Consider the following 18,663-nt stretch of genomic DNA (forward strand, 5'->3'; position numbering starts at 1 on the left):
ACATAGATTTGTATTGACAGGGCATTAAACCCCAATAGTGTCAGGTGAAGAACCCTAAATCATTTATATTTTATACAAATTAACTAAAAAATTAAAGTAGATGATGTATGAGAAATTTTATAAAAATCTGCCACCCTTTCTTTTCTCAATTTCTCTTCTATTATTAAATCCTCCCGATAAATTAAAATCTCCTGATAAAACTAAAAACCAGTACGCAAAACGAAAGCCAAATCTCACTCTCCCACTCCTAACGATGATCTGAACGCACTATCACCACCCTCTATTCGTTGACGCCAGACGCCGTCGTCGGCCTATAGGTTCTTCAGCGATCATCACCACTTCCTAGATAGCCGCCACTTCCTCGATCATCGCCGCTGGATCCTCAATCGCCGCCGCTTCCTCTATCGCCAAAGCTTCCTCGATTGTTGACGCTTCCTAAATAGCTGCCCTTTCCACTATTGTCGTCGCTAATTTTGTTATTAGGTGCTCAAAAGAAGGTAAGGGGCTATACTCAAAAGACCGAGACATGGAACATGAGTAGCTCCCAAAAAATAGTAGTGACATTTAATAGGTTCGGAAAACCGGTAGGAGATGAAGGAAATGAACTCGTACAATATCTTGGGACCCTTGTGAGGATGGCTAATCATGTCGGAATAGATTATGATGATTGGAGGAAGATCCCTATACAGAAGAAAGAAGATATGTATTCTATGGTTAAGGTGTGTATCTATTAATCAAAATTATGGTGTATTTATATTTACATGTAAGCTTTATTTGTAGGCCAAGTTTGTTATTCATCCGGTTGAAACAAGTGAAATCAAGAAATGGATCCTTTTTAGCATGGGGAAAAAGTGGAGGACTTGGAAAGGTTCACTAAAAGCACGTGCATATGATTCAAGTCTTACAATCGATCAAATTGTGGCACAACAAACTGAGAAAGATAACAGGGTGAACCCAACTCAGTTTAAAAAACTTGTTACTCATTGGTTTACTCCAGAATATCAGGTGATATATTTAGTTTCTTACATAAACTAAGGAATTTATCATTTTACTCATTAGTTACCCTTAATGGCTAATCATGCTTTTATTTCATTGAATCCCTACTTTCACCTTTTAGTTAAAACAATTTTACACTAAAAATAGAAAGTACGTTTCTATTGTGGGTAAAAGATAATGTAAATTTATGGAAAATAATAAAAAAAGTTAGTTACCCTTAATGGCCTAGCATGTTTTTTATTCATTGAATCCCTACTTTTACTTTTTAGTTAAAACAATTACACTAAAAAATAGAAAGTACATTGCTATTGTGGGTAAAAGATAAAGTAAATTTATGGAAAATAATTTTGTAGAGCATGTGTGATTTGAGGAGAAAGAGCCGTGCAAAGATGGAAGAGCCCCATGTTTCTGGGACAAAATCATTTGCTCGACTTGCTCACGAAGAGGTATTATTATATTTTATTATTTTGACTTATATTATCGTCTTTTTTTTTTTTAAATTATTTATTTTCATCAAACATAACTACATCTTGTTATAGGCATTGAAAAATGGTGTATACCCAACACGAGGACAAATATATGTAAAAACCCGCACTCGTAAAAATGGAAATATCGTGAATGAAAAAGTCGCTCAAGTTATGGTAATGATTTCCCTAGACATTATATATACATGTTTTTAATCATATCAAGTCATATACTATTTGTTTCGTTTTAAACCTTGTAATTTGTCCCACTTTCAAAGTAGGTTGCTATATTATGTTGCTATTCATTTGAAAGTGGGACAATAACAGTGGATGAGAAATACTTGTCATGTTTTTCGTATGTTGCTATAATGTAGACTTCCCTACAAGCCATTGCAAGTGATTCCTCAAATACCCAAGGATCAAATACCCTAGGATCTGTAGATGATTTTTCAAATGATGACTACTGTAAAGTTAAAGGTCCTGAAAAAAGAGGGTATATCAGATGTGTTGGAAGGATGCCTACCGTAAAAGAGAAGGTTGTTTCTTGTTCTAATGATCCGAGTGTCGAACAACTAAAAACTATGGTGAACGTTATGGCAAATATCATCCAAGAACATATCCCAAATGCAAACTTGTCTGGAATTCTTAGCAATATGAACATACAGGTACATATGTCATCTATAATTGCATTGTTCCTATTCAATTACCCTATGAACGAAAAAAACATTCATTAAAATTAGTCCATTATCATATTTCCAATTGGACTCAAGAATGACCACTTTTGCCCTTCTGAATATTCTTCTTGGTGTACATTTGTACAAGACTAGTAGAAGATATCTAGAATTGGACATTAATGTTACATGTTTTCATTAATTTGTTTCAGATGCCAGGCAACACTTCTACATGTCCACGTAACTCTAATTCAGTTAACCAGAGAGCATCTTCTGAAAGTCATCATAATGATGGTAATCATTTTTATGAGCTTTTGTCTTTCCTTTGTTCTTATAAATATAGTTTATTTGTGTTGAGTGTTATATTATTTATTTTCTAAACTAAGCCTTGTTTCACTAGATTCTGGATTATCTTTGTTTTTTGACAGGGAATTGCTAGCATTGATTCTAGAGTATGAGATAACACAATTTATTCAACCTATCATGTCTTTGTTTTTTTGTTTTATTTTATTTTTATATGTATATTTGAACTTTTTCTCATTACTTTATGTTTAGCATTTACTTAAACATATTTGATATTCCCTTAGATATTCGATTCAAAAAGTTAAAAAAAAATATTGATGAAAAATAATAAAATTTTGATTATTTGTAATGTGCTACAATTTAATTATTCATTTTATTTTATATTATAGATGAAATTGTATTGTGGAAAATAAAATTGTCACTAAAATCTTAAAATATCTAATTATACGATAGCATGAATTTTTTAAATCACATGAGCTTTTAATGGCACAAAATATATGCCACAAAAAATTTTCTTCTACTGTGACACATAAAAAATGCCACTATTTTTTATTGTGGTAAATAAATAAGTGCCACTAAAATTTTAAAATGTGTAACTAAAAGCAACACAAATTATTAAATCAAATCAGATTTAGTGGCACAAAATATGTGCCACAAAAGAAATTTGTTTTACCGTGACAAATAAAAAAATGCCACTGAAAGCCTAAAAACTGCAGCAGCAAAAACAAAAAGTGCCACTAAAAGGTTTTAGTGGGAGCGTTTCTAGTGGCATTTATTAAGTGTGCCGCTGATTCTTTGAGAAGCCTTTAGTGGCATTTTTTTGGACTTTTAGTGGCACTTTTTGTGTGCCACTAAATGACATATTTTTTGTAGTGTTGATATCACTAACTTTTCCTTATAATATAAAAATCATTATAATTTACTCTTTAAAATACGACATACATTTTTTTCTGTCGTAAATCACTGATATTTTACGATAGATAACATAAATTTTATGACAGACTTTTATGTCTGTCTTCAAAGTGTTGTATGTTGTATTTCGTCTATTAAGAAAAGTCTTTTTTTCTAGTCGTGCATATATATATATATATATATATATATATATATATATATATATATATATATATATATATATATATATATATATATATATATATATATATATATATATATATATATATATAAGCTTAGGTACCAAAACCCACCATAATATATCTTTTCATTTGATATATTCATTATAATGTTCTTAAACTTCAATTCCTAACTTGATTTACTTTCAAGATTTTTTTCAAATTTCATTATTATCTCCTCTTAAATCACATCTTTTTACTGAGCACATACTAGACTATATATATTATAGTTGAAATGAAAATTACGTAAGAGCAAGATAATTGCGAAATTTCTAAAAATCCTGGAAGTAAATCAAGTTAGAAGTTAAATGTTACATGTAATTATAAATAATTAAAATTTCTTAACTATGATAAATAAGGTATTATAATAGTTTATTTGGCATTTAAATTAAGTCAAAGGGGATAAATGCCATAAAAGTAGGGGTGTTCGTTTGGATGGATCGGTTCGATCCGATCCAATTAAGTAAATCAAAATTGATTTTGGTTTTAAAAATATGGATCCAAATAGTCCAAACTAAATTCAAATCTGATCCGATTCGATCCAATTACAATTCGGTTGAATCGGTTTTTATAATTCGGTTTTCAAAAACCATAACATTTTAAAATGACATAGAATTATAATATGATCTAATTTTACAAAAGAAGCAAAAACAAATTATTTACTTGTGATTTAAAATTTATAAACAACCACTAAGAAGACATATTATATTTTATTATTTATTAGATAAAAAACTTTTGACAGAAAGTACATATTAATGTCTTTTATTAGGTATAACCTTTTGAAATTATTTAAAAAAATAAATAATTATAGATATATTGAAAATAAATACATAACAAATTGTTATTCGGTTTTTTTGGACTATTCGGTTCTTATTTTATAAAGCAAAACCAATCCGAAATCCAAAATAATAATTCGGTTTTGTTAAAAACCAATAAAAAAATCCGAATATCCGAACCAAATAGTCCAATCCAAATTGTCCAATTGGCCAATTCGGTTTTATCCAAATAGTGAACAGCCCTACATAAAAGTAACACTGAAATGAAAAGTAATTAAACAAAACTGGATAAATGAAAGGTAGGAAAATTAAGGGTTTGAAATGTGGATTTTCATAAAGTATCACATTATTAAAAAAAATGAAAACCATGATAAAATATGGAAGACGGGAAAAACTTCAGGGACAAAAAATGTAAATGTTTTTTTTGAAATGGGAAAGCACTAGCAATAAAATTCTTTATTGTTATACGATCAAAAGAATGATGCAACCAATCTAATTAATAAAAAAGATATAGCGTGCAAGCTAACGACCATGTGCAAGCGATTTACCATGTAATCTAAAATCAATTTGTTTATAATCTTTAGCAATGTTAATTTATATACACATATCACGTGAAACATGAATGAAGCCATGCTAACGGTGCAAGCTAACGACCATGTGCAAGCTAACGACCATGTACACCTCAATAAAATCCGGTCAAACCAAATACCAAATAAGGACTTATTAACTAAAACATAAAATATGAAATCACAAAATTCAAAAACGTTAGCCATGCACAAACCGATAAAACAAACAAATTAATGTGCTCTCGCTTAATTTTTTAGGTACATGTGCCGTACTAATAGACAATTGGTGCCGTATCTAAGGTGTTTATTTTCCATCGTATTTATAAGGTACTATATATGAAAATATCGATTGTATTGTTTTATTGAGTATAACACGATACATATGTATAATATTTTACAAGAGTCAGTTTACAATTAAGAGACTATATATGGAATGTATGAGCCATAGATGAGATGATGATTGATCCTATAATATGGCTTGATTAGGTATATCCTTGATACCCCCCCCCCCCCCCCCCCCCCCCGGCAAGATGGATTAGGTGTCTAAATCCATAACTATTTTGGTGTGTACTTGACCCGATTATGAGCATGGTCCTTTTAGGTTACCTTCACCATAGCAACTAATAGGATGAATTATAGAGAAAGAGGATTAATTATGGTTTTTTAATATATTATAAGTATAATATATTAATTGAGAAATCATATTATTTAATAAGTATTGATCAATAATTAATTTGGAATTAATTTGCTAATCAAAAGAGACTAATTAAATTATCAGGGACTGATTATGTAAATCAGTAATAGTTATAGTTTGGGCTACTGGATCCTATTGGCATAGGATGGACGAAAATCTATGGGGAGCCCATAGAATTTCGTCCAAGGCGTGCCATATAGGGATCCATGTGTTGCTTAGGGCCTAAGCAAGGGAATTAGGGTTTCCAAGTTGTAAACCCTAGGAGCCTTAACTATAAAAGGAACCCCAAGGCTCCCCAAAAACGTCCCTAACCCTTCTAAGAGAACCCTTGGACGTTTTGGAAGCCTCTTCCTCCCTCTCTTATTCTTCTTTGTTGCTAGTGGTGTTTGTGACTCCATTAGAGGTGCAACACTTGGGGCACTAAGCTTTCAGAAGTCAAAATCAAGAAGGATTGTGATTGTTATTGCTACATAACAATCAAGGTAAACTCTCTAACCCTAATCATATGTGATTTTCAGATTTGTATGTTAGTAATTAGGGTTTATGCTTTGATATTTAATGTTGTATGTTCAAACTAGAATAACCTAGATCAAAGCAATTAGGGTTGCATGTACACCATATGATTGATGTTATGCTCATAACTGAACAGTGGTATCAGAGCCTAGGTCGTTTTTCTATTGAATAGAAGCAAAGTGGACTGCCAAAGATCAGAAAATCGAAGGTTTTAGCTGTCTGACTGGCTGACTCGCGGAGTCCATGTAGGGACTCGACGAGTTGGATGAACTCGCCGAGTTCCAAAGTGTACTCGACGAGTTCAGGGTGCTGGTGCCGGGATTTTCAATTTTCTAGCCATATTTTAATGAGGATAACTACCATAACTCGTTTTGCTTGCCTAAAATCGATTTTTTATGATTGGTATGGATATCCTTATCAAAATTGGTGGATTTGGTTAAATATGGATACTATAGGATTATTATGGTTCAAATATTTAACCTGGTAAGTTTGAAAAAGTTTTAAATTATACCCTTTAGGTTTTATAGTTTAACTTTGATCTTAAAAAGTTTTAGTTTTGAAATATAAATAGTTGAACCCAAATATTCTGAAAAGTTTCAAAATGTGTCCCATTACAAGTTTAATTTTGAAATATTAAATTCTAAAACCCTAGTATTTTGAATAGTTCAAATTACACCCTTATGGTTTTATTAAATTAATTAAATGTTTAACTAAAGGAGAGAATTAATAAATCCATAATAATATTGTTTAAGATTAATCAAATTAAAAAGTCTAATTTATTAATAGTTTAAACCAAATAGTATTTTAAAAGTGTAAAATACAACCTTATACTATAAAAATTAAAAGTCTAATATATTATATATGTATACGTAAAGAGTCAGTCTTACCGTTAGTAGGCCTCATTCACGAAGTTGGTCTATAAGGGGTGTTTAAGGAAGCGGTTTGTAAAATGACCGACATTAGGTATCCACTCTTACCCACCGCACTCTTGACTAGTGGAGGGTCATTAGCCGAACGGGTAGGATAGGATACCACCTTCCATTAAAAGTATAATGAAATACGAAGTAACTAAACGCTTATATAAATTCCCAAATATTAGTCACTTTAGTAAAGATGTGAAGTTGGTGCTAATCCATGAAATTGCACATTGCACCTTGTTGGTCGTTAGTGGAGCGTGTGTGGTTAACCGGCACACTAATATGGGACCAATTAAGGATGGCAATGGGTTTCTCGTAAGATTATCATTGATCAATGGAGCGTGTGTGGTTAACCAACGCATTGATTGGGTGGTAGTTGACATCGATAGTAGCAAACTAATTTGCATGGTTATTTACTTGTTTGTGATCCTCGGCATCCCAGTCACAAACATGAAGGGCATAATCGATATTAAACATGCCATTGAAAAGTTTAATGAATCTCAAAAGATCTAGGAGTTTCAATTCATTTAAAACCTAATTTTGCTTTTCGTTTTTCATGGTGGAAATTGGTAAATTGTCATTTACCTACCTTCAAATGTTTTGAAAATTGGATTACGGCTCCCTCTTCCAATTTGTAGAATGTTGTGTTGGATCCTAGCATTAATATTTCATTTGGGTGACATATTAAGGATTGAATCAACTAACTTGAATTTCTCCCTTTTGTAGATGTCAAAATCTAACTATGGTCTTCCTAAATCATTTGGAAAAAGCTTTCCACTTGAAGATGATGTTCCACGATTGGATCATGGAAATGGATATCATGCTTCACTTCCTCCACCTCCTCCAAGTATTATCCCTGACCCACAAGTTAGAAAACTTGAAAAGTTCAAGGTCACTCAAGCCCTGTTGCTTAGCAAACACGAAAATGGAAAATATGTGTGTGCATGTGTCTTAAAGATGAAGTCACACATTGATAGGTTGGGAATTTTGGGTGTCGATGAAGTTGGCTGTTGAGTGGGTTCTTCGATTACTTCCTGAAACATCTAGTGAGTTCATTAGAGTACTATATGATGGACCACGACGCGACCCTCATTGATCTTACCTATTTGCTTATTGATGCTGAATCAACAATGATTTGGCACACTAGAAAGGCAAATTTGATTGGTAGATCTACTTCCCAAGCTGCCATGGACAGAGGAAATGACGTGGATATCCCATAAATGGTTTCTTCTCCTAAAGGAAAGAAATTGGGCATGGTCAAAAGTTTTGATCATAAGAGGAAAGCCAGTTCTGGAATAGTTCCATGTATAAATGCCAAAGAGTCCATTTGTTTCTACTGCGAAGACAAGGGACATTGGTTACCAAGTTGCCCTATTTACCTGAGAGATCTGAAAGATGGGAGAGTCAAGATGTATGGCTCTGCTGCAAGTAAATCCACTATCTAACTCTATTAAGTTTCTGTTTGTAGATTCTTAATACATGATTTGATAAGATTTCATTTTGATGTTTTGTGGGAACGAAGAAAAGAAATGAAGCTTCAAAGAAGAGCGAGTTGAGTCTGATGGCGAAGAAATGGATTTCGATCACATGGTTCGATGATCAGATTTTTGAGCTGCTACTTAGGAGTTATGATAGATTTCTTAAGAATAATTAGTAGCATAGTTTTCATTTGTACTTGAGTAGTAAGGACAATTTTTTATGCACTTTTATAAATAAAATAAATTTTGTTTTGTCTTATTTATATATCCTTTCAATGGTAGTAGTGAAATTTGATGTTTATATGTTTCTATTGAAATATGGATGTGATTCTTAGTTATGTTATTTATGGAAATATCGAAAATTTGCCAAATAAGGAATGATTTTTATCGCCCAAGTTTCAATTGAGAAACTTGGAATCACATAACTAGTATTGTATAATGAATGAGAACCTTCGTATTTAAAAAATTAAGACTAATTCTTTGTTCACATATGGATGTGAGTCATGTGAAGGACTAGGGTATCTAGTACATATAGTTGTGCACTAGTCAAGTCCACTACAAAGAACGATAAGGCTATTCGTCATGATTTACTAAAAGTTTAGTAAATATGGTTATGCTTAAAAGTTTAAGTGTGATTCTGATTCATTGGAAAAGTTTCAATGAATAGCAGAACGAATAATAAGAATTAATTAGGTAGAAAGATAAAAGTTTCTCCAATCTGAAAAGAAGGGAGAGTACCTTTGCATCATGTTTTATGTTCGTCTTGGTGATTACAGAACCATATCACAATTGATCCTCTAAAGACACCTTAGTGCAGTTGTATGACTAAGAAGAGGAATCGGGAATTGCTAATATGGTTAAATCAAAAGAGGAATCATATTTCATTCCAAAAAGGTCAAGTCTTAGAGTCATACTCCAAGATTGTGTGTTGAGTGATATGTCTTAAGTAACACATTGTAAAATGTAGAGTAGAAATGGTTCTCACTCTTGCACATTTTGAAATTGGTAAGTTATGATGTCTTGGATAAGACAAAGACCAACTAAGACCAATTTTATGTGGTGTTTTTGTCTTAATAAGAATCCGCACTAACTCTTGAATATTTGTTTATCGCGAAATGTCTCTTGACAACATAATCTTATATGTCAAGAGGTCAGTGGGTGTCTTAGAGATCTTGAAAAAGATTTTATGAACTAATCAAGAGTAAACCTATCGCTTTGACATATTCTTATTTTTGTACCATTCCTAACAAGTTAACTATGCATGTGAGTTCTACGAGTCCTCATTTTACTGCGTAAAAGCAAAGAACCTGTATCAGTGAAAGTTCATTGAAAAGTGTGGGTGAGTTGCTCAACGACTTGGAAGACATGGTAGGCCCTCGTGCTGCCAAGTGGCAAGAGATCGAGATTGAACAAGTTCGATCCATAAGACTTTGGATTTGTCACAATAATTGTCTTGCGATTATGGTTATGACGAATTCACATGGATAGGAACACGTACATAAAATCTAGTGACAGGGTTTCTCTCCGCTTCATGAAAATGATTATTAGGAAACGCTTTCACTAAGAAGATTTTAAGAAGATAGCATTATGTAATTTGCATTTCTCGAATTCAATTATGATTACGGCATCCCTCTTCAGAGTTCGAATTGTGAGAAATGGCAAAAGGATCTAAACATTTGGGCCTTATTGCTATAATTAAGTTCTTAAATTTTTTAGACACACATATGAGTTATCTTTGGAAAGGTGTATGAGTTTGAGAAGCTTAGATAAAGTACTCATCAAATCATCTCATATTAGAAATATGAACTTTGGTTAAGGAAGTCGATAAGTATTGATTTCTAGAAGTCCAGCTGATTTCTGAATACATGTCAAAGCTGGCGGGAGCAGAAGTGTTATGCTGGTAAGGAAATAATTATCATGTTAGTGGGAGCATGATTATTATGTTAATTATTGAGAGTTAACAATATTAATTATAGAAAACAAAAGTTTCAATTCGCAAAGTCGCAAAGGTTAAAAAGTTGTTTTACTATAATTAAGGGCGAAAATATTATACTTCATTTCAAATCTAAAAGCTTAGATCAAGAAATTTTAATCAAATTTAGTCAAAGGACATATATGAATGTTATGTTGAAAAGGTTCGACGTAAGAAAATTCTATATATGGCAATATTATAGCAAGAGACCGGGAAAGTACCATGTCTTTATGTAAGACATTATGAGTCGTATCCCATCCGCTTCGGATATAGGATCGATTGCATATGTTGTAATATTCATCTAATATGTCTATTCCAAATGCCTACGGCATTAAGAGGGAAATGGACCAGAACCGGATATGACTAAAATTAGTTAAACAACTGTCAAAGACGATCTAAGGTTCGCCAAGGATTGGTCGCTTGTGGGTAGTTGGAAGTATGGTAAGGGATGGAACATATCGACATTATTATGAACAGATAGGATTCTATTTAGAACGAGTTGCATATGGTAAATATGGAAATGTTTCCATAAATGGGAGTTGGATGTTAAGAATCTATGTGTAGATTAGAAACTTTTATGCGAGAAGGATGTTCAACGGAATGTACTTTGAGTATGAGACTTCATGTCTATAGAGTTGTCTTGTAACAATCTCCAATAGAGCACTTTGTAATTTCATTCGCAAAGTCTTGGTGACTTTGGTGCTATGACATTACAAAAGGATCATTGCATAAAATATTAGAATCTAACTTATTCTAATAGTGGCAAGAATTTGGTATTCTTATACTACTAATAGGGATTAGGAATTGTGAAATGAGCATCGTTTGAAATGTGTTCAAATTGATATATTTCACAAAGTAAGGACAACAGGTAAACATAGTGTGCATGCTAGCAGCATAATACAACTATTGTTACTGACTCAAGTAATAAGTTCATTAACTGAAACATTATACAATGAATAATGTGTAATCGATATGGTGACTAAATAATAAGTCTTTTATTTATACTCAAAAGTTTTGAGGCCATATTGGATTCTATCATTCTCGTGTTTCACTTTGCATATTTTGACTACCCGAATAACAAGATTATTCAAACCATCCACAGTCGATAAATACTTTGGAAGTAGGTATTGAAGCTAGACTGTCATGAATCCGACTGTAGGATTGTCTAAAGCGTTTAGACATAGCAAAATTTTTCTACAGTGTTCATGAGTACTCCTGTAATAAGATTACAGTATTGGATTAAACCCACGCTTACTTGAATCACTTCATGGATTTTATCACGTGTGATTATGAGATGATAATATCTTATATTCTTGAAACAAAGAGATATGAGTTGTTGTTTACGAGTCAGGTTGCGCATTGATAATATGTAAACGCACCAATAACTTGGTGTTATAGAACGTATTGTTGTGTGTGATTTGATGAGTAAATAATGCAAGCATATGAGTCGATGTTTATCCGTTCCTTTTACCCTAAGAGGATAGAAGCGATATATGTGGGCCCCTCGATGATTTAGTGATGACACCTTAAGCGCTTGGCCAAGCCTGGACTAAGTTGATGTGTTCAATTGTAGTCTGTTTTCAGTCGTCATAAATTGGAAATCAGGAAACAACACAAAGACAGAGATAATGATTATAATCCATGTCTCATGTAGGGCCGATCCAGACGGTGGACAACCCGGGCGACCGCCTAGGGCCCACGACTCTAGGGGGGCCAAAATTTATGGGTTATGTAGTGTGTGTGTGTATATATATATATATATATATATATATATATATAAGAAAATTATTATCTAAATGATTTTTAGGGCCTAAAGTTGAATGAAACTCAAATTAGCTCAAAAGATAAACAACTTAGTTTGCTTGTTAGTGCTAATTGAACACGTCTATACTAAAGAGTACATGCTATTTTTTTTAATCTTTATTATTTTGTTTTTATGGGGCCCTTATTCTCTTTTTGCCCCGGGCCCTATATATGTTTGGACCGTCCCTCCCTATTAGGTTATTATGACGGGCCTTTATTTAAGGCTTTTGTTATGTATCTCTAGAAACCCTAATCTTTTTCTATTTATAATACTTTATTTCATCTTTGTTATGTACAAACTTCTTTGATAACAAAATTCTTTTTATTCATGGTATGAGAACATTTTGTGTCCATGCATGTCCTCATTTGATGTTTGCTGAAAGCTTCACTTTTGGCACTGGTCGATTAAACTAGGTTAGATTTTTGCTCTTGTTTCGTTGGGTATTGTGATATAATTGTCATTGTGTGTTTTATATTTTGTATACCCATTTTGCTGCTTGTTTGTATTTTATAATTTGTTAAAAGATTCAATTGTTTATAGTGCTTTTCATTTTGTTAAATTTGTTTAAACCTGCAACGTTATTGTTATGCTTTGTTGATAAAATTGAAATTAAGCTAGCTTCCTGGTGATCTGGTACATGAACCCACGCACAGCGCAATCCCTTGGCATTATATTATATGTATCAGTAATGACATCAATATTTGATGAGGACGTTACATTGCTAATTTGATTAGTTGAAAAGTTAGGGTATATAACTAATTGCTAAATAACTGCAGATCCTATTCTAACAAATGATGGTAACCAAGTTCTGATCTCCATCTTGTAGATTCTTTACTGGTCTTTTTGATTACATAGCAAACTAGTATATGCATCACAATGGAAGCTTCTAACAGAAACCTGAAAATAGCTCTAGAACAAACATATTGGGCTCCTACAAACCTCACAACGTCACCAGAAGGAGAGGAGAAGTTGATGCAGAAGATGCAAATCTCTATTGAGAAACTAAAGAAGTCTGGATTCTTTGCTGCTTTTCTAAATCAAATCTGTAACTATGAAGCTTCATTCCATTTCCATAGGGTTACGGAATCAGAACACTATTTAAAGATGGTCATTTAGGGAATTGGAAGCATTGAATCATCTAAATCCTCTGAATTGCAGCTTAGCCTTGCGATCCTGATGAAAAAAGAAGTGGATTGGATCGAAGATGTTGAAGTTTTCAATCCGATTATTTCTTTGACATAATTAAAAGTTATTGAGGAACTCAGTTGTTGTGTTCTTTCGGATAATGAGTGGTGCCAGAGAGAAGCTGTGAACCCGATTCTTTTTTTCATGACACGTTGTCAAGTAACGCTATTTGAAAATCTCCTAAAGACCAACTAGAGACATGGTATGTTGAACCGAATTATTACACTTGGCAATAGTTTTAAGCACCAGAAGAACTATAGGTTGAAGCATTTCTGTGCCATACAACCATTCACCAAAGAGTTTGAGATTTCTAACCTTTCGGAAGCATATATAAGAGCCTTTGGGGGATTGAGTTGGCATTTCTTTAGAGTTGGTTGTGAGGCCAACCTCAAACTAACATGTTGATACTTTTCTAGTGGAGTAACATATTATATGTGGTTTTTATTGTTGCCTATATAATTTCTTACATGTTCGTTCTTTTGGCCACGCTATAGATAGTTACAAAATTTGTATGCCAAATGTGAGGTGTGATAAAAAAATTCCGTGGAATAAGAAATATGAAATAATTAGTTATGAAATATATTGGATATTAGATCAAAATGAGTATGGATTACATTGAGCTTTATTCTGTTCAATGGATTGCCACATCGTCTTTCTAAAATCCATTTAAGTTTATAACTTTTTTTTTTCCTTCAATGCACTGATTAAACTGTACAAAGTCCATACACATTGAATGTCAAGGACACCTAAACTTGCAACCTCATTCAACTTTCCCATTAAACGAACCATTGTGGATGCTCTAATAATAAATCTACTCATATTAATCATTTAATAGGTGGTCATAGAGTTTGGATCAGGTATGGTTGACTAGTTGATGTTTTGTATCTCGTTTTTGAAATTTTTATATGACTGACTTTAAATATTTTTATGAATTGATTATTATTTTTTCACCAACCAAACATTTTTTAGTCAGACACTAGCAAGATGTTAGCTAAAGAAAAAAAACTAAGAAAATAAAGATAAAAAAACTTGGGGTTTGAATCCACTTACTCCCAGGAGATAAAATACATATACAATTTATCAGTTGAAGGACCAACCATTCATCTCGTAGGTGATTCGATCAAGACTACAAGAGCAAGGGCAAATTCGGAATTGCAAAAGTGCACAACATTTTCTTTATGATACTCAAATATATGAAATGTGTTACATCATTAGATGAGATGCATACTGATATGTGCATGTTAATAATACAGAGGATTGATGTTGATCAAATATTTGCAGGAATTGCAAAACAATAGTCATACATAGAGCTTGGACAACAAATTCTTTTCTTTGCAGGTGACTATCTCTATCTTCTGGGATATGCATCTCACAACCATTTGTTTCTATTACAAGATTACTGCATCTCACAAACAAATGTATTACCTGTTGAACAACAGGATGGCATGAAAAACTACATATATGATGTTATTGTAAATGTATGGAATTCTATAGGTCTATTTTAGATTCTGCTTATGTTATATTCTCATAATTTAAACTAGATCAAATTTTTTTTTTCAAACTTTCGAGTAGTAAGTGATCTTTTCGCCAAGAAAGATTGTATGTTAACGGGTAGAGAAAGCTAAGGTGGGCTCACTCTATTATGATCTTTTTTACTTGGCTGTCACCAGTCTCATGGAAGACAAATACAGTGCTGCAGTTGCAGTTATTTTCGCCATTGTTGTCCCATTGGTTCTTTCTTCCATGTTCCTGGGGGAGAAGAAGGTGAAGCAAAGAGGTGTTCCTAGTGAACTTGGTGGTGAGGTAGGTTTTGCCTCTCATGCTGCAGGTAGTGGTGGTAAATGATGTTTGTTCTTGATTCTTATTGTAATGCTCTTTGTTATTCATTAGACTTGTAATGCTCTAAAAAGTTTGCAACTTAAGTATAATGGTAGATAAAGACAAGCATATGTTTGTTGGAAAATGTTGATCAAGAAGAGTCTTATGCCAATTTAGATCTTGTTCATAGCTTAGTTTAGTTTTTTCTCTGTATGTTTATGATATTGGTTGTTAGGTTGAGAGAGAATTACAGCCATGGATTCCAACTGTATGTATCTCATGTGAAGCTTTTGTTAGAACTATTAATATCAGGGATTTCAAGTTTTTCATATTTGTTGTATGTAATTAGTTTGTAAATTTTTGTTACAACTTCTGTTGATTTGATTTATCTTTCCATGGAGCAATTATTTATATGACATAAAATTTTATGCAACGGATTGTAGTTTTTGTATATGATATTTTATTTTATATTATAAGACATTAAATACAAATTTAATTTGAAAATTCGTAAATCTATAAATAATATTTTTTTTTAAACAGCGACTTTAATGATACGCAATACGTGTCGTAAATGCGCTTCGTAAATAGACGACGCGCAAAAGCGTGTCTTCTCTCGATATGACAGGGCCTTCCTTAACACACATTTGCGTGTCATCTGAGCATTTTACGACACACATTACGTGTCGTAAAAGGCTGTTTTTTTTGTAGTGGTTTGTGATTTCTAACCTTTCGGAAGCATATATTAGAGCCTTTGGGGGATTGAGTGGGCATTTTTTTAGCGTTGGTTGTGAGGCCAACCTCAAACTAACATGTTGATACTTTTCTAGTGGAGTAACATATTATATGTCGTTTTTATTGTTGCCTATGTAATTTCTTACATGTTCGTTCTTTTGGCCACGCTATTGATAGTTACAAAATTTGTATGCCAAATGTGAGGTGTGATAAAAAAAATTCAGTGGAATAAGAAATATGAAATAACTAGTTATGAAATATATTGGATATTAGATCAAAATCAGTATTCACATCATCTATCTAAAATCCATATAACTTTATAATTTTTTTTCCTTCAACTCACTGATTAAACTCTACAAAGTCTAAATACATTGAATGTCAAGGACACCTAAACTTGCAACTCCATTCAACTTTACCATTAAACGAACCATTGTGGATGCTCTAATAATAAATCTACTCATATTAATCATTTAATAGGTGGTCATAGAGTTTGGATCAGGTATGGTTGACTAGTTGATGTTTTGTATCTCGTTTTTGAAATTTTTATACGACTGACGTTGAATATTTTTATGAATTTGATTATTATTTTTAGACCAACCAAACATTTATTAGCCGGACACTAGCAAGATGTTAGCTAAAGAAAAAAAAACTAAGAAAATAAAGATTAAAAAAAACTTGGGGTTTGAATCCACTTACTCCCAAGAGATATAAAAACATGTTACAATGAGCAACAATAAAAAAAAAATAAACCTTTGTGTTATAAAATATGATCAAATAACAAGATAAATTATAAAGTATAGAAAGAAATGAGAGTAGAGAGAACTTTTATTCTAGTACTTGTGATGAAATAATCAAACTTTACAATACATAATATTCATAATTTATACTAGACAAAGAAGATGAAAGGTGATGTATGATATAAATGCACATTATAGTGGTGCATAACTACACTCATAAAACTCATAATAATGTTTGCTATAATGCTCACTAATTATGGAGAGTAATGGGGGAATATTGAGAATCCAATAGTCATTCGCTATATAATAATTAATAACACTTCCCACTTGAATGACGATTGTATCATGCCTCGTTAAAACCTTGGTAAAACCTCATGGGAAAAACCCTTTATTAAAGAAAAAAAGTACATGATTAATAGTAGATATTGGAAACAATTGCCTCGTTAAACACCTTTCTAAGAAAACCCAATGGGAAAAACATAGCTAAGGAAAAGAGTACAATATGTTTCCAACTCCCCCTGATTAGCACATCACTTAATTTTCTTGAAGCACCGCATAGCAATGTTTCGTACCATCTTTTCAAATTTCGATGTAGGAAGTGCTTTAGTAAACCAATTAGGAAAGTTGTTACCAGATTGAATTTTCTAGATGTGGATGTCATACTCTTTTTGAAGATCATGAGTGAAAAAAAAACTTTGGTGATATATGATTGGTTCTGTCTCCTTTGATAAATCCTTCCTTGAATGGAGTTATACAAGTTGTATCATCTTCATATAGTACGCTTGGAACATCCCTGTTAGAAGTTAGACCACAATTCTTGCAAATGTGTTGAGTTAAATTTCTTAACCAAATACATTCATGACTTGCCTTATAAATTGCTATAATCTCTGCATGGTTAGAATAAGAAGCAACTAAATTTTGTTTAGCAAAATGACAAGAAATTACGTTACCTCCACAAGTGAATAAATAACATGTTTGGGATCGAGCTTTGTGTGGATCAAATAAATATCCCGCATCTGCATAACTAATTAACTTCACATTTTATGAATTTGATTAGTATAAATTCATATCTATTGTACCTCAAAGATATCAAAGAATGTGTTTGACTCTATTTTAGTATCTTCTTGTTGGACAAGAACTATATCTTTCTAATAAGTTTATGAAAAAAGATTTATCAGGTCTTGTATTAATAGTAAGATATATTAGTGCACCAATAGCACTAAGATATAGTTCTTCGGGAACAAGATGATTTTCATGTTTTTTATGATGCTGAAATTGGTCCTTTTTGGCATCTAAGTGCCTTACCACCTTCGGGTTACTCATGGATGTGAGTTATTCATATAAAACCTTTTTAGCACCTTTTTTAGATATTAATGTACAAAAACCCATTTTTGTGTGTTTAATTTGAAGAAACAAATAGAATTTCATCTTACCAAGATCTTTCATTTCAAAATTTTCTTTCAAACAAGAAGTGGCATTTTCTAATTCTCTGGGAGTTCTAATTATGTTCAAATCATCTACAATAACATCAATTATGATAAATTCTTATATGGATCTTTTTATGAATACACATGGGCTTAATGGATCATTTTTATAGTATTCTTCAACATGAATGCACTAAAATAATTGAAGCACATACAACCAGATTGTTTCAATCTATACAAAGATAATTTTAATTTTACCAAATATACTTCACGAGAATTAGAATTTTGTGCTTCTGGCACCTTAAACCCTTCTGGGATTTTCATATAAATATCATTCTCAAGTGAACCATATAAATAGGCAATAACTACATCCATCAGATGCATCTCCAATTTTTCATGTGTTGCCAGACTTATTAGATAACAGAATGTAATTGCATCAACCACAGGAGAGTATGTTTCTTCATAATCAATTTCGGGCCTTTG

The 18,663-nt window shown here is 32.3% G+C and overlaps 1 protein-coding gene and 1 pseudogene across 1 annotated transcript; both read left to right on the forward strand.

Moving 5' to 3' along the window:
• Nucleotides 1–484: 484 nt before the first annotated feature.
• Nucleotides 485–2,782, forward strand: LOC145094252 (uncharacterized). The gene is made up of 7 exons (XM_079032538.1): nucleotides 485–719; nucleotides 781–1,005; nucleotides 1,350–1,442; nucleotides 1,536–1,637; nucleotides 1,835–2,125; nucleotides 2,344–2,425; nucleotides 2,560–2,782. The coding sequence occupies exons 1-7, from the start codon at nucleotides 534–536 to the stop codon at nucleotides 2,568–2,570; spliced, it is 990 nt and encodes a 329-aa protein (XP_078888664.1). The 5' UTR covers nucleotides 485–533; the 3' UTR covers nucleotides 2,571–2,782.
• Nucleotides 2,783–13,160: 10,378 nt separating this feature from the next.
• LOC145094993 (protein SENSITIVITY TO RED LIGHT REDUCED 1 pseudogene) lies at nucleotides 13,161–13,874 on the forward strand (annotated as a pseudogene).
• Nucleotides 13,875–18,663: the final 4,789 nt, after the last annotated feature.

Source organism: Lactuca serriola, chromosome 3, assembly GCF_051521515.1.
Source record: "Lactuca serriola cultivar US96UC23 chromosome 3, Lser_US96UC23_V15, whole genome shotgun sequence".
Lineage (NCBI taxonomy): Eukaryota > Viridiplantae > Streptophyta > Magnoliopsida > Asterales > Asteraceae > Lactuca > Lactuca serriola.